Below are 13500 nucleotides of genomic sequence, written 5' to 3'. Positions count from 1 at the left end.
TGAATATTGTGGAATATTTATTAACGTTGAAGGCAAAAAAATACAAATACAGCATGTTTTTGTACATACATGATGGTATAAAAATATTATTCTCTTATAAAACATTAGGAAAATATACAGATCTAATTAAGAGCTTGACGTGTTTACATGATGCCAAATAAAAAAATCTGAGGAAATAGTTACTACTTAGGTGAAGCACCTCTCTCAGATCCTGTTTACATGGGAGGGGCACACATTGTGGTCTAACCACTCGAAACTGAAAGGCAACTGCTGGTGGAGCTCAACCTCCATTTCTTTGACGGCTTACGAGACTTTTTCAGAGTTAGTGGAGGCGAGGCGATGCTCAGGTTCCTGATCTTGTTCAAATTGTTCCTTAGGTTATCCTGCCTGCTCTCCGAGGTGCTGCTGGTCTCCTTGGAGGTCAACGCCTCGGGACGACACAAGCCGGCCTTCAAGCAGCAGTGACACAGGAGCTTAGCCATTGCTCTCCTCATGTCGCCGCTGCCCAGCGCGTAGATGATAGGATTGAGGCCTGAATTGAGGACGGCTAAGGAGATGAAGACATCGGCGCTGAAGAGCGGCGCGCATTGCCGGGACTTGCAGAAGAAGTCCACCAGCAGCAGCAGGAATAGCGGCCCCCAGCAGAGCATGAAGACCCCCACGATGGTGATGACTGTTTTAAGCAGAGCCAGGGAGCGCTTGCGGCATCGCTGCTGCGCGCTCTTGTGTACGTGACTGTAGATGGCGCCGTAGAGCATGCCGATAGCCAGAAGGATGATGATGAAGATGATGAGGGAGAACAAGATGTAGGTCTTGGAGTAGAGTGGGAGGAGGGTGGAGCATCCATCTAGACTGCACACACAGTTCCAGCCCAATAAGGGAAGGAAGCCAATCACCAGAGCCAAAACCCAGCAGAGGGCCACCAGACCGTAAATCCTGTAGTAGGTGCTCCTGGTTGACTTCTGAGGCAGTGGCGTCATTATCGTCACGTAACGCTCCACTGCGATTAATAACAAACTAAAAATCGATGCGGCCAGGGCGACAAACAGCAAGCCCTCACGGAAAAGCCAAAGCGCAGGCGTCAACTGGAAAGTCCGACTACCGGACATGCAGATGTTGACCAGGTAGGCCACACCGGTTAGAAGGTCACTGAGGGTGATGTTGGCGATGCACACGTACACCCAACGCCAACTGCGGCAGATGCGAGAAATGACAGCCACCAACACCAGGGAATTCTCCAGGATGATGAGAATGCTTACAATGAGGAAGATGATCATGGTGACGCTGATGTTCTGAGAGTTTGAAACCGTTCTGTTCCTCAGACGGCCCGTTTGGTTGTAATGATGCAGGATCACGTGGTTGATCTCGGAGATGTTCGTGAGGGAGTCGTTGCCAAGGAAAGTAATGGATGAATGATACAAGTGAGGGCAGGAAGATGAGGAAAGATCCATGGCTACTTCTCAGATGGGAGGGTGAGGACCAGAACCAGGTTGGGTTTAGCTGAAGGGGTTGAATTTGAAACTGGACAACACACACCTGACAAGACAAAGAGCAAAATAAACATCACTGCAGGAAGAGGGCAAGCCGAATTTACGGTTATTTCAAACGGAAAAATACCAAAAAGGTGCTTACAGTCTACTTTTTAGACCCTGATCATAATTCATGTATTAATCACAGTGATACCTTGAAATACGAGTGCCTTGACTTATGCTTTGTGTGCTTTATGTTCCCGCCGCTAGAGGGCACTAGCAAACCTTACAATATCCCACCACGATCAATTCACTTTGAAAAAGAAGTAGAAGAAGAAGAAAAAGAACAGAAGAAGAAGATAAATTATAATATGACAAAGAAGAAGAAGAAAAAGGAGAAGGTTTTGCAGGTTAGTCTATATGCAGAGCATATATAATTTTTTTCTCAATAAGAAACAAATATGTTCCAAAATACTTGTGTTTTTTTAAGTCATTTTAAGATACGTGTATCGTCACAGTACCTCTTAAATAGTCTTATTCAGTCATTTGAGTATACTTTGAGTATATTGACAAACTACAACAATCGTAAAAACTTTAATTAACTTACATAAGTTTGGTTGTGTTGACCAGGAGGCTACACATTGTAAGTATATCTGACTTTTGTTTAATTATTCAAGTAAGTTTGGGTTAGTTTGGAGGGTTATGTAAATATGTGTATTGAGAATGTCCCTTTTGATGAAACTATGCATTCAGTATCTTTTAATTGCATTGCAGAGTTTAGAGGATGCATACCAACTCCATATATTTCTCTTTTATAATCTGAAAGGTTGGAAAAAAATGGTCTTACAAAGTATAAAGAATATATCATTTTAATTATGCAGCCATTACTTTCAATATCAATAAAACCTTGATTTAATAATAATTTAATATGAACTGCAAATAATTCTGGTGCAATCAAACGTGCCATCTACTTCCTCACTGGAGGTTTGCCAATTTAAAAGGCATCATTTAAATGCCTCACTCATGTGGTGAACACAGCATGGACCAGAAGCAGATGCTGAGGGTATTTAAATCGCAGCAGGATGCATTTGAACCATTTCTCCTAAAGCAAATTAAATGCAAGTTCAAAGTGTCGGCAGAAAAACAAAAATAAATCTGCAGTATCAAATCTTGAGAATTAATACCATCTCTCTTCTCGGAAATCTGTGTCGCCCAGCCTAAAATCAATTTCTCAAATTTTTGTCTGAGGGCACCAAAAGCTTTTATTGATCCTCACGAAACTTGAGAAAATGATATCTCTCTGAATACAAGCGGGTTATTTCATAAATCAAAATCTATTCAATCAGAATGAAATAAAAAGTGAATTTTATGCTGTTTAATAATGAATCACAAATAATTATTAGACACAGAAAAAAAGAGTGCAATGCCAATGAGTACTTACTGTGGCTGTTTCTGGTGATGATCCAGAGTGCATGAGATGCACTTGTCGCTGACTACTGATTTTTGCAGCCCATCTTTGATGGGGAAGTAACCCAGAAAGCGTTCACACCCATCACACGTGTGCGATATGCAACACAGATTACCATCATTTTGCCACATTTCTTGCACCATATTATGAGGGTGATGAAAGGTGCACACTTTTTGAACAAGTGCAACATCCAAACTTGTTATTTTATTACATTCAAAAACAAGCAATAAAGTTGAAACCATTAACATTATGGAATTGGATTGGATTGTTATGATCTCTCTCGTCACCAATTATTATTTGACCTCCCTTAACGTGTATTCGTCATACAAAAAGCTGACAATTGATTATATTATAATTACGTAGTAGACTTTACATTTTACTGAAGCTTTAGATAAATGTGTGTTGTTTGTTTATTTTGGTTTGATCATTGCAATCTGCTTGCTTCAGGGTCATTTGGATTACTAATAAACTGCTGTGAAAAAAATACTTGTGTATTTGTGGTATTTTATTTCACTTTTTTTATGCACATTACTGCCACCTACAGCACTGGAGTGCAACAGTGCCATTTATTTTATGTCCAACTGCATTTTACCATCGTACTTTTTTAGAGGGGTGGTAAATGGGACAAGGAAGAAGCTATTAGATTTTAGTGCTGATCCAAATAAAGGTGCAGATCGATTCATCTTTTTTTTTTTTTTTTACCTCTTATAGCCATTAGAGTCTGCTTGCATTTCTACCTACAGCAGCTGAACGGTATCACCTGACATTTCACAAATTTTTCCCCAGTTAAATCATAAACATGCTGAGCACTCTTGGACCTTAGAGGAGGTCTGCAAGGTTGGATTTACACCATGAGGTTGAAGTGACATAATTCATTCAAGAGCTGCTATCAGCCATAATTCACCCTCACACTGACCCAAAGCTCAAGCTTGTTATTGTCCATCTTAACCTTTCATAGATGTTCTTTTGTCTTTTTTTATGTCGTTGTGAAAGACAATTGAGATACATTGCAAAGCAAGAATGCACTTCCTCACCATCGCTACTGTATGTGAAGCGAATGACATACTTATTTGACCTACATTTGTAGCTAATGAGGCATGACATTCATGGGCCTCGCCCATGAAAGTATTTTACCTTCTTTTGGATATCAGTTCTGCTTTTTTGAGGTTTAAAACAAAAATGACATCTGAATTCACTCGACACATCATGTGGTGCATCTTTTACATTTTAAATTGCATTTTTTTTCTAATATTTTGAAAAACTTCTCATTACTAAGCAGTGGCAATTGTTAAATTGTGCAGGTATATGAAGTTTTTGGTAAATATAAATCAAAGTACGATAATGATACTATGTTATTGCTAGTACTTTACTCTAAATGTCATAACAGTTCTGCGTTGAGGCTGGTGGTGGAAATGGAATGAGGAAAACAAACAAGCAACTGCAACAAAGTGCGAACAACACCCTGTTGACGGTTGAAAACGCCCTCATTCTCAACGTATAACTTCAGACAGCACTTCAACCACAAAAGTCACCTCAACCTCAACCTGTGTCTTCAACGTGCCAATCATTCATATCAGGCTGAGAGGTGTGCAAAAATGTTTTTGGTGCCACACTCTTTTTTTGTTCCATAAAAACAGTGCATTCAAGGTTAGGGCGTAGTGGCTCAGTCTATTTTGTAGACTATACTCCATCATTTGACAAATATGCAGAATCTCAGCAGGTTTACACACAAAAAAAACTTCAGTGATGTTTGTGTAAGTTGTTGGCCAGTGTGGTAATGTTGGAGGGCAATGCAACTGACTCATTCAAATCACACAGTGACGTGTAATATCCATTAGCGTGAAGAAGTCGACATCTTGTGGACAGAAAGTAGAATTACAATGTTTTGCCTGAAAATAAAAAATGTGTATCTCCATCAAATAAGCACTGCGGTGCTGAAAAAAAAACAAAATAGTTATACAAAATGTGTATGTACTTTTAACAGTGATTAAACACCAATTGTGGAAAGAGAGAGTGATTAAATTTTCAATTTTAGTTCGTTTATTGGTTTTTGTACTAGTTATTGTTTGAAAATATTTTCTGTCATGAGCCTGCTAGTACTCGATCCGAATATCAAACAACTGCACAAAAATACGTTTCATAACTTCATGCGTGTAAAATTCGACACTTTCTATTTTAAAGCTTAAGGGGGCGCTGTTGCTCATACCAGCTGTTTATGTGCCGCACCACCAACGCAAATACTGTAGGGGACACTGTTGTCCCAGAAAAGTACTTTTGAATGCAACAGCGCGCCCTCGTTGAAGGCAACCTTTTTTTTTCACTCAACTTTTTTTTTTTCCCCTTCCGCGGCTTCTTTCAGCCTGGCTGCTGTTATTAAGGCAGAAAAGATAGGAAGTGGCGACAGGCTAGCTGGTTAGCCGGCCAGTAAGCAGTTCATTTTCCCTGCGTCAAATGTGCTTTTGAACACCTTTTTAGCCAAGGGACGCCTCTTCTTTGTTTCACCAAGGCGTACGAGGAAGCTACTTTTTTTTGTCCGTCATTTTTATTTTTATTTTTGGTTTCCGCGCCGGTTTGATTCTCGTTGTCGCATCTTTGTCCGTCTCCGGTGTTGTTAGCCCCCCCTCCTTCTAGACTGCCAAGACAGGTTTGAAGCAATCCTCATACAAACAAGACACGGATATACCAGCAAGTTGGTCGCTGCTTTTTGATTTTTATCAGTAGCTTAGCTTTATTAGTGGGAGCTACTGTGAAGAGCAACACAATGGAACAAGCAGCGAAAAAAGGTACGTTCATGTTTTATTCTATATTAGCTCGGTGTGACACATTGTTTGGGACAAAAGTTTTTTTTTAAGACAGCTACCCACGGAATAATCGCTTTGGAAGCATATGGATATTTCCCAATGGCTCTCGGTTAGTGTTGTGACAAGAGCAGAGAAGGGAAGTAATAAATGCAGCTTATGAGAGTGAACTGACTCCTGTGAAGGTTCGTTAACTTTGTTAAAAGTGTCAAGGGAAATAACTTGTTTGTCGACTGACACGAATGCTAGCATCTTTGTAATGTTTGCATGAGTTGTCTGTCTCAACTTGTTGCTCATCAACGTTCCCAGACTGCCCCCCCTCTCCAAATAAAAATGACTAACACACCGATAAAGTGTTTCCCAACCTTGCACACTTGGTAAAAATCTCACGGCACACCTCCATATGAAAGTGTCACAGAGAAAGAAATGATACTGAAACACAGTTTGATTGCTTTACCTTTCATTTAAACCTCTTGGCCCTAGATAGATGAACAAAGATCACCATTTTGCATTAAATATCTGAATATTTAAACCAATTCAGTGTTCATGGAAGAAACACAATATTTATCCATTCAATTTCTATGGCACTTGAAGGATTGGGTGATTTTGGGTGAGTAAAAATCCCAATTTTTCTTAACCATGTCCAAAAGAATTGATGGATTTGCTCTCAAGCTATTTTCAGGCTTTGATTCATTTTATTGTGTCAGAAGACATTTATTATTGATGTGCACTAGTCATGCTTATGCTCCATGTGTTCTAAATTAAAAGAAAGTGGTTAAACTGCTGGCATTGATATTCATGCCTAGGCTTAAAAGTGTCTTAACATGACTCAGTTGAACCATGCTCATGTTTAGATTGATTCAAAAGTAATTTCCACTGAGATGTGAAATGATTACCCTTACCCTGCTTACACTACCTTTATCCCGGGTTCTTTATTTGCATTCAGGGTGAAACAGTTGCAATTCTCCACAAACGCCTTTGATTCTAAGAAGCAGAACAGGCCAAAACAAATGGTTCAATATATTGCAAGCTGCAGGACCAAGTACTCTTATGATGACTAATGTCCTGATGGTGGAAAAAAGAAATCATAAGCAGGAACATTACAATTACACACACACATAATGCTCCTTGGTTTGCTAGAGCATCTCACAATATCTTTTCCATTGCTTTGATTTAGTCTTGTCTAAAATGGCGTTTTCACATGTATTTGTAGGCTTGATTTGGGGTTGCTAAGCTCACAAAAGATTTAAAAATGAAGGGTGTTGTAATTAAAGGGTTTTCTTAAGATGGAACGCCTGACATGGGCTAATTCTTTGGAAAATATTTGACTCACAAATCATCAGTGCTGGCAGTGTAAGAATAGCCACAGAATAGAAAATGAACTGATTACAAATAGGGTCAGGCTGCAACCATTTTTATCACAATGCTAACATAAGTAGCATCTAATTAGCTTTATAGAGACGATTACTATATATGTCTTTGGAGGTTCCCCTGCATGAGAATCTCATTCCTCATGCACTAGACATTTTGCTTGTAAAAAAATCTATCAATTGCTCCACCCCCACTGAAGACTCGCATTGCAACACATTCAAACCTTTACGATTTCAAGCAGCCTTTCCTCTTTCCACACCATATCTTTAAAGCGCTTCTTTTCACTCGGGCAGTCCACCGAACAGCTATTTTGTCATGTCTTGAATCGAAAAGAGCCCATATGGTGCGCTGCTATTAATGGTGGCTTCTGGCTGCAGAGATGGTCGAGGGTGGGCTGCCGAAGAGATGGGGGGAGGGCGCTCGCAGTTGGTCCTCACATCCTGGTGGATACAATTCTGTCTTGCTGTGGATGACTAGCTAATGGGTCAGCAGCCACAGATATGCTGAGCTTCTTCACATGATTTGAACTGACTCGTGTATATTTCCTTCCCCCTGGCATATCATTGATGTTAATGTTATATATCAAACCAATAGCGTTGTGTTTTCCCTTAAGCTCGGACTGTTTGGGATTTCGGATATGGTCCAAAACATGAAACATTGGCTAGTTCAATTGAGGAAATTAGGTCACTTGTCACCGGTTTCTGAATATGCTTATGCTCAGTGTATGTGCAGGATCAGCTGATTGGGCACGCTTTGCTGACTGCCATGTTGAAAAAAAAATAGGTGCCAGAAATACACATGGAAGTGACTCTTCCGCTTTTGTAAGCAAAACATGCAGTTAACACGAACAAAAGACTTAGAGACGTCGGTGGTTTTGATTAATTGTTTTTACTCGCTACATCAAGCTTTTTGTCGGAACAAGGATGGCAGAGCAGGTTAGCAGCCGCACTGTGATTTCTAATTGGTCCCTTAACAGCGGGTTTTCTCGCTTTTGTTCAGCTGCTGTGCCGGGCTAAGCTTTTTGTAGGTTAGCCTCGTTGACGAAAACACAATCCTCATCAATATTAGAAGAAAGTGATGCATTGTGGTGTTTGACTTTTCTAGTTCAGGTAAATATTTTTTTTTGTCTGGGATGAATACAAAAGAAGTTGACAGAACAAAAGCGACATGACGATAAAGATTATTTTTACCTCACAAAGTGAAGGGAAGGAACTTGGCCAAATATGTTTGGCGTGTTGCGACGTGTTTTTATTTTCTCTTTTTTTGCCAATGTGCTCATGAGGAAGATATTTGGATGACAGCAATACAAACCGTCTCCTCGCAGGGATTTTCTCGTTCGACCTCACGCTGCGGATCAGCAGAAGACATCATCCCAAATCTCATGTGTTGATAATTTCAATCCAATATTTCTTCTTCAACAGAACTCTAATAGGTCATCGAGTGTGATTCATAAATAATGATGCTTGTTGACGCTGTACCAAAAATGTGTTGAGCAGATGAACGGAAAAATGGAGGTCGGGGAGGAGAAATGTGCCACCGGTGTGCGCTTTTGTGTGCACTCCAGGGTCCGCCTTTCTTCTGTGGAAGAAAAGACCTTTCACTTTGCATAAAAAAAAAAAACGTAAATGGAGAGGGTGCCATGACCTGTTCTTCTTTATACACTGGAGCAGATGGAGAGCAAAAATGACTGCATGAAGATGATGAGGGAGATTGCTGAGGCTGTAAAGTCATCAATTCCTCAAACTCCTTGGTAACTTGGCGCCGTCAGTGCGGCCAACCAAATTTATGGGCTTTATAAATAGACTCGGCTGTAATGATAGGGTGGAAGTGAGGAAAAAGGCCGACTGTTTGACGATGGCCTACTTAGAGCGCCTCGTTCTTCACTCGCTTTAACACACATCAGGTCAAGATGCTCGGCTTGATCGCGACCACGCCGATCTTCCCACGCCAGCTTGTTTAGACGGTGATTACGGGCACGGTGGTAATCTAAGCAGAGAAGAAAAAAAAAAAAAAACTTTCCACAGTGAAGTGAAACTGGTCTGTCTGTGTAATGGAACACAAAATGGAACCACTTTAAGACGGCCAACATTTGGATTTCATAAAGTATTTCGGATCAAATGTGCCAGTTGGTTCTTTAATACGCTATGTTTTTATTAAACTTGCTCTACAGTAAAAGACACAAATGCCAAAATGAAACTTAAGCGAAATAATTGTTTTCTTTTTCGTAATCGTTTTTGGTCGTAGCTGGAGCTGTTGAATTTTTGTATTTTGGATGATTTCAAATGATTCAAACAGGAAGAGACTGTTATGGCAACCAGCAGAGCTTGGAATGTCCTCAAGCCTCTTCACTGTCCATGTTGTAAGCACCGGATGACTAACATACCATTTAAGCAGTTTCACACGGATACAACTGCCTTTGCGACTATCTTTAATTAACCCTGAATCTTCCAAAATATGATCAACTTCACCCCTTGGTGGAAACATGGCTTACTGTACCAAACATGGCTGCGGTGAGAGTTGTTCCATCCCCCCTCCACCCTCTTTTCTGTCATTGATCCTGTCCCTTGGCTCAGGATTATGAGCAGAGAGGCAGGCGGGCAGGGGGGACCACCCTGGGGCTAGGATTGCTCTTTTCCCCGCACTGTAATGATTTATCAGGGATGCACGTTTGCAACTCCAATGAGATGATAACATTCGTGTCGAGCTTCACCTCTCTGCCGTCGAACCGTAGACGTGACATAATTTGTCGGTTCAACTAATAGCTAAAATCGAGGACCTGGTTTGCATTAAACTCCCCCGAGAAGGAAGGTGATTCGATTCTCATGTTTGTTTTTAAAGACCTTTTGTTGGACGGGTGTTCAAAATTTGAACCGTCTTTGTTTTTTTTTATGAATGCCTGACGGGCTGTGGAGGGTGACCAAACACAAGAGCAGACAGAAAGCACAGATGGGGGGAAAATATAGGTGAGATCAGCGGAGGTATTTTTCAAGAGATGGAAGAGGAACAGAGGTTCGGCTTCCATTGGACTCTGTTCTGTTTGTCTTTGCTGTTTTTTTTTACTGTGTAGTCTCAGGTCACTGATGAATAACTCATTTGTCAGAAAGTCTACAGGATGTCTGGCTTAGCTGAGAGAGACTGGTGACAAGATGTGAGCAATGTGTGCAGGAGGCAACCACATTGAAATCAAGTAGCAGACTCATTGATTTGTTTTGTTGCTTGCGCGACTAAAATCAAGAACACAATTCATTTATCGTTATTCTTATAAAACAATTTACTGGATTTTTTTTGTATTGTGATGAAATCAAACTTCTGCATCTTACAGTTGATGCAGACTTTGCATGCTGTGACCAGCACAATGTGTGTCGGAAATGTTTTTAAATGTAGAATAGCCCGCACGAGTGAGGCAGTACAATAATCCTCTTCCTTTTCCCGCTTTTCCTGAGTTGGACCTGCAGGTGCTCCTTATTTCTTCTGGGATCCTGTTTCTTTGTCGAGCAGGACCGGATGGAAGTGGTGTCATGTCAATATTTACCACACGAGCCTTTAAAGGCGTTATAATGACTCTGTTCGTAATTTCAATTTTGTAGTCTTTCCATTCAACTAGAGTGACCTGGAAAAGTTTCATCATCACATCACCAGCAGCCGACATGGAATTCCAAAGCAACCACACCGTGCCTTCTGGATGCCATTAAGTCCAACATGCTAAGGTCTCCTCGGATTCTTGTACGTCATGCTGCTGCTTTGATTTCACGGTTTTGGCTCATCGTGGTGATTGAAAATGTCGCCTCTTTTTTTTTATGGCCAGCTTTGACGTGTGAATGAAAGACAGACCTAATATGGTGAGAATTTACTTGTAAGCATTAATATTCGATATTTTCTTGTTGGCCAATGTCGAGACCATGTAGAAAATTAAAACAACAAAGCTGCTTTTTGGGGGAGAAAACATTCAATTCAAGGCTATGCTCCTCCGCTCGCTTTAGTGCAAACTGGCATCTGGAGTGAGTTAGAAGAAATGGTGCCAAATGATCTGTGGTGGGGAGAAAAGGGGGGGGCGGGGCTGAAGGAGCTAAAAGAGAAGCTGATTTTGTGGTAGAAAGGGGAAGACATGAAGAAGGGGGGGGGGACAGATGCATAAAAAGCAAAGGTGGCGTTGGGCTTTGTGCCCTGCTGCGAAATGTACAGCAAGTGGAAGTTCATAAAGCTGACGTTAGATTGCCTCAAGGTCAAACTACCTTTGGATGTTTCCAACCAACGTGTGTGTGATAAGAGGGTCATATTTTTCCTCTCCCCCCTCGAGGGCTGTCTGATGGCACGGCCGGCTTTAGTTTGTCAATACTTGACTTAGACACGTGACAATGGGAGTGGCAGATCAATGCAGGCCCCCTGAGATAACTGTATTTCCATTGATTAGCACTGTCTGTTGCCGGTCTGGTAGTTTTACTTCCCTGAGTTTAAAAAAAAAAAAAAAAATCTACCATGCAATTGCTTGCTAAATTTCACATGCATTTTATGCAATTGTGTGTAGAATTATTTGTCACAAAAGAAAACATGTCCGCCGTCCTTCATGTGAAAACAAAAAGGCTCATTCAGAATACTTTGTATCGCAACGAAGGCGGATTTAAAGTTGTTCGTCTTGTTTACACGAACTGTCAACACACATGTCCGGTTTGTTTTCGTTGTGTACATAGTTGGCGCAGTACATGCTGTAATGGAATTGTGTCGCAGTGTTTGTGTCGCTGTCATAGCTGCTGCCATCCAAACAAAAGACTGATCATGGGACTTCTCTTGCAGGAACTTTGAGCTTCAGTGACGACTGAATGTGGTTATATCAACAAGTCAAAGGCTCCTTGTCTCCTTTCGATGCAGGCAGCAGATGCTCCTCATCTCTTTTTTTTTTTTTAGACTGGGGGGAAGGGTATGAGCTCAAAGTGCCCTTTACCCTTGACTCATTCTTCACTGGGTTCCATATCTGCATTTGTGATTAGGAGCCCAGTCGGGGTCTGCTGGCTGGTTGATTCCCTGCAAGAGGTATCGTTCTGATTAAACAAAGGACTTTTTTTTTTTTTTTTTTGGAATAGCACACATGGCAGACAGCCATTTTGGATGCATGTGCACTGCACAAGCCCTCCAGGCTGATTAGCACCACTCAGCAGGCATGAGGTGCAATCGCTCACCATCGCCAGACCTGCGTGGGTTTATAAATCCCCAAGAGTACAGACGGACGTAAAGGCCAAAACACACACATATTGAATCTTGATTTCCTTTGCTTCTGTCCCTTTGTGCCTAGTAGACAATGCAGCTGAGTGTTGGCAACGGGCCAGCCCTTCTCATATCCATTAGGTCATGTTAGAATTCTAATTCTGGTGGATACTTGAGTGGCTGGAGTTCCACTTTCCCCAGGGAGAAGAAATAAGCTTTGGGTTGCACAGACTGACACCGGAAGGGGTGGAAGAAGATCTCTGGATAATTATCAAAATATTGTGTTACATTTAAATCGCTGTAATAGTGTTGCACTGTTACACAAGCTAACTGGAGTTTTGTTGTTGTTAGCTGTTGAGTAAATAATGTCAGATTTTTTTTTTAAGCATTTCGACTCTCCGCTGCTATGGCGATGCCTCTTAGCAACATCGAAGGGGCTCTGCGCTGACTCATGATATTTACTCGCCAAAGCAAATGGAATCCAGGGAGTCACCGTATCTTCCTGCATATACACTGTTGACATCATAGCTTGCTTCATCACTGAATTTAATTTATGAGTCAAGCAGTGAGGGCAAGGGAAGCGGGTACGAGGCGGGGCTCGGTAGTGAGAAAGAGAGCGAGCGTTCCATTCATTGACTCTCTGTCACTGGGTCATTCACTTCCTGCCACATCGTACAGTCAGCTGATGGTGTCTCCGGCTTCACTCGTAGTCTTGAGTGGACCCGTTTTACGTTCTCATTGTGGTGTCTGGAACTCAAACTAAGAATAAAACAGCTAAGGCGTTCTTACACTTCAATGGGTGACTATGAACTCCTTTATAAATATCCGTTTTGTTTATGTGAGAGGAATTAGAACAAGAGCTTATTACACGTGCCAATGAGTCACCCGGTTCGGCTTCACCGCCAAATATGGGGTCGTTCCAAGTTTCTTTCATTTCCTGCGGCAGTCCCTTTTATTGTGTACATGTGGCAGGTTTGTCATGAGGATTGGTCTTTTTCAGTTTAACCACAAAAAAAAACTTGTGAAATTATTTAATATAAATTTTTTATTAATTAATGTATTTATTTTTATTATTTATGATTTTTTTAAATTAATAAATAAATACATTTCTATTATTTATCCAACCATCTATTCATTATCTGTACCGCTTATTATTTATATTTATTTTAATATTAACACAGACCCTAAGCATTGT

The 13500-nt window shown here is 41.0% G+C and overlaps 2 protein-coding genes across 5 annotated transcripts in view; one reads left to right on the top strand and one right to left on the bottom strand.

Annotated features, from left to right (window-relative positions):
* s1pr4 (sphingosine-1-phosphate receptor 4) lies at positions 1 to 3000 on the bottom strand. The gene is made up of 2 exons (XM_088395098.1): positions 2911 to 3000; positions 1 to 1536 (listed from the first exon to the last, which is right to left on the bottom strand). The coding sequence occupies exon 2, from the start codon at positions 1449 to 1451 to the stop codon at positions 243 to 245; it is 1209 nt and encodes a 402-aa protein (XP_088251224.1). The 5' UTR covers positions 1452 to 1536; positions 2911 to 3000; the 3' UTR covers positions 1 to 242.
* Positions 3001 to 5254: 2254 nt separating this feature from the next.
* Positions 5255 to 13500, top strand: part of myo9bl (myosin IXb-like) — a 32793-nt gene continuing 24547 nt past the window's right edge. For 3 of the 4 annotated variants that reach the window (XM_088393896.1, XM_088393893.1, XM_088393892.1), the window contains exon 1: positions 5256 to 5720. The gene's annotated coding sequence lies outside the window, so the exon portion shown is untranslated. Of the gene's footprint in view, positions 5721 to 13500 lie in introns of all 4 variants that reach the window. The other variant, XM_088393894.1, reaches the window with a different exon arrangement.

The sequence above is a fragment of the Syngnathus floridae genome, chromosome 13 (genome assembly GCF_059516105.1).
Source record: "Syngnathus floridae isolate MCC-2025c chromosome 13, RoL_Sflo_1.0, whole genome shotgun sequence".
NCBI classification, from domain to species: Eukaryota; Metazoa; Chordata; class Actinopteri; order Syngnathiformes; family Syngnathidae; genus Syngnathus; species Syngnathus floridae.
This window is presented reverse-complemented; position numbering and strand designations above follow the sequence as displayed.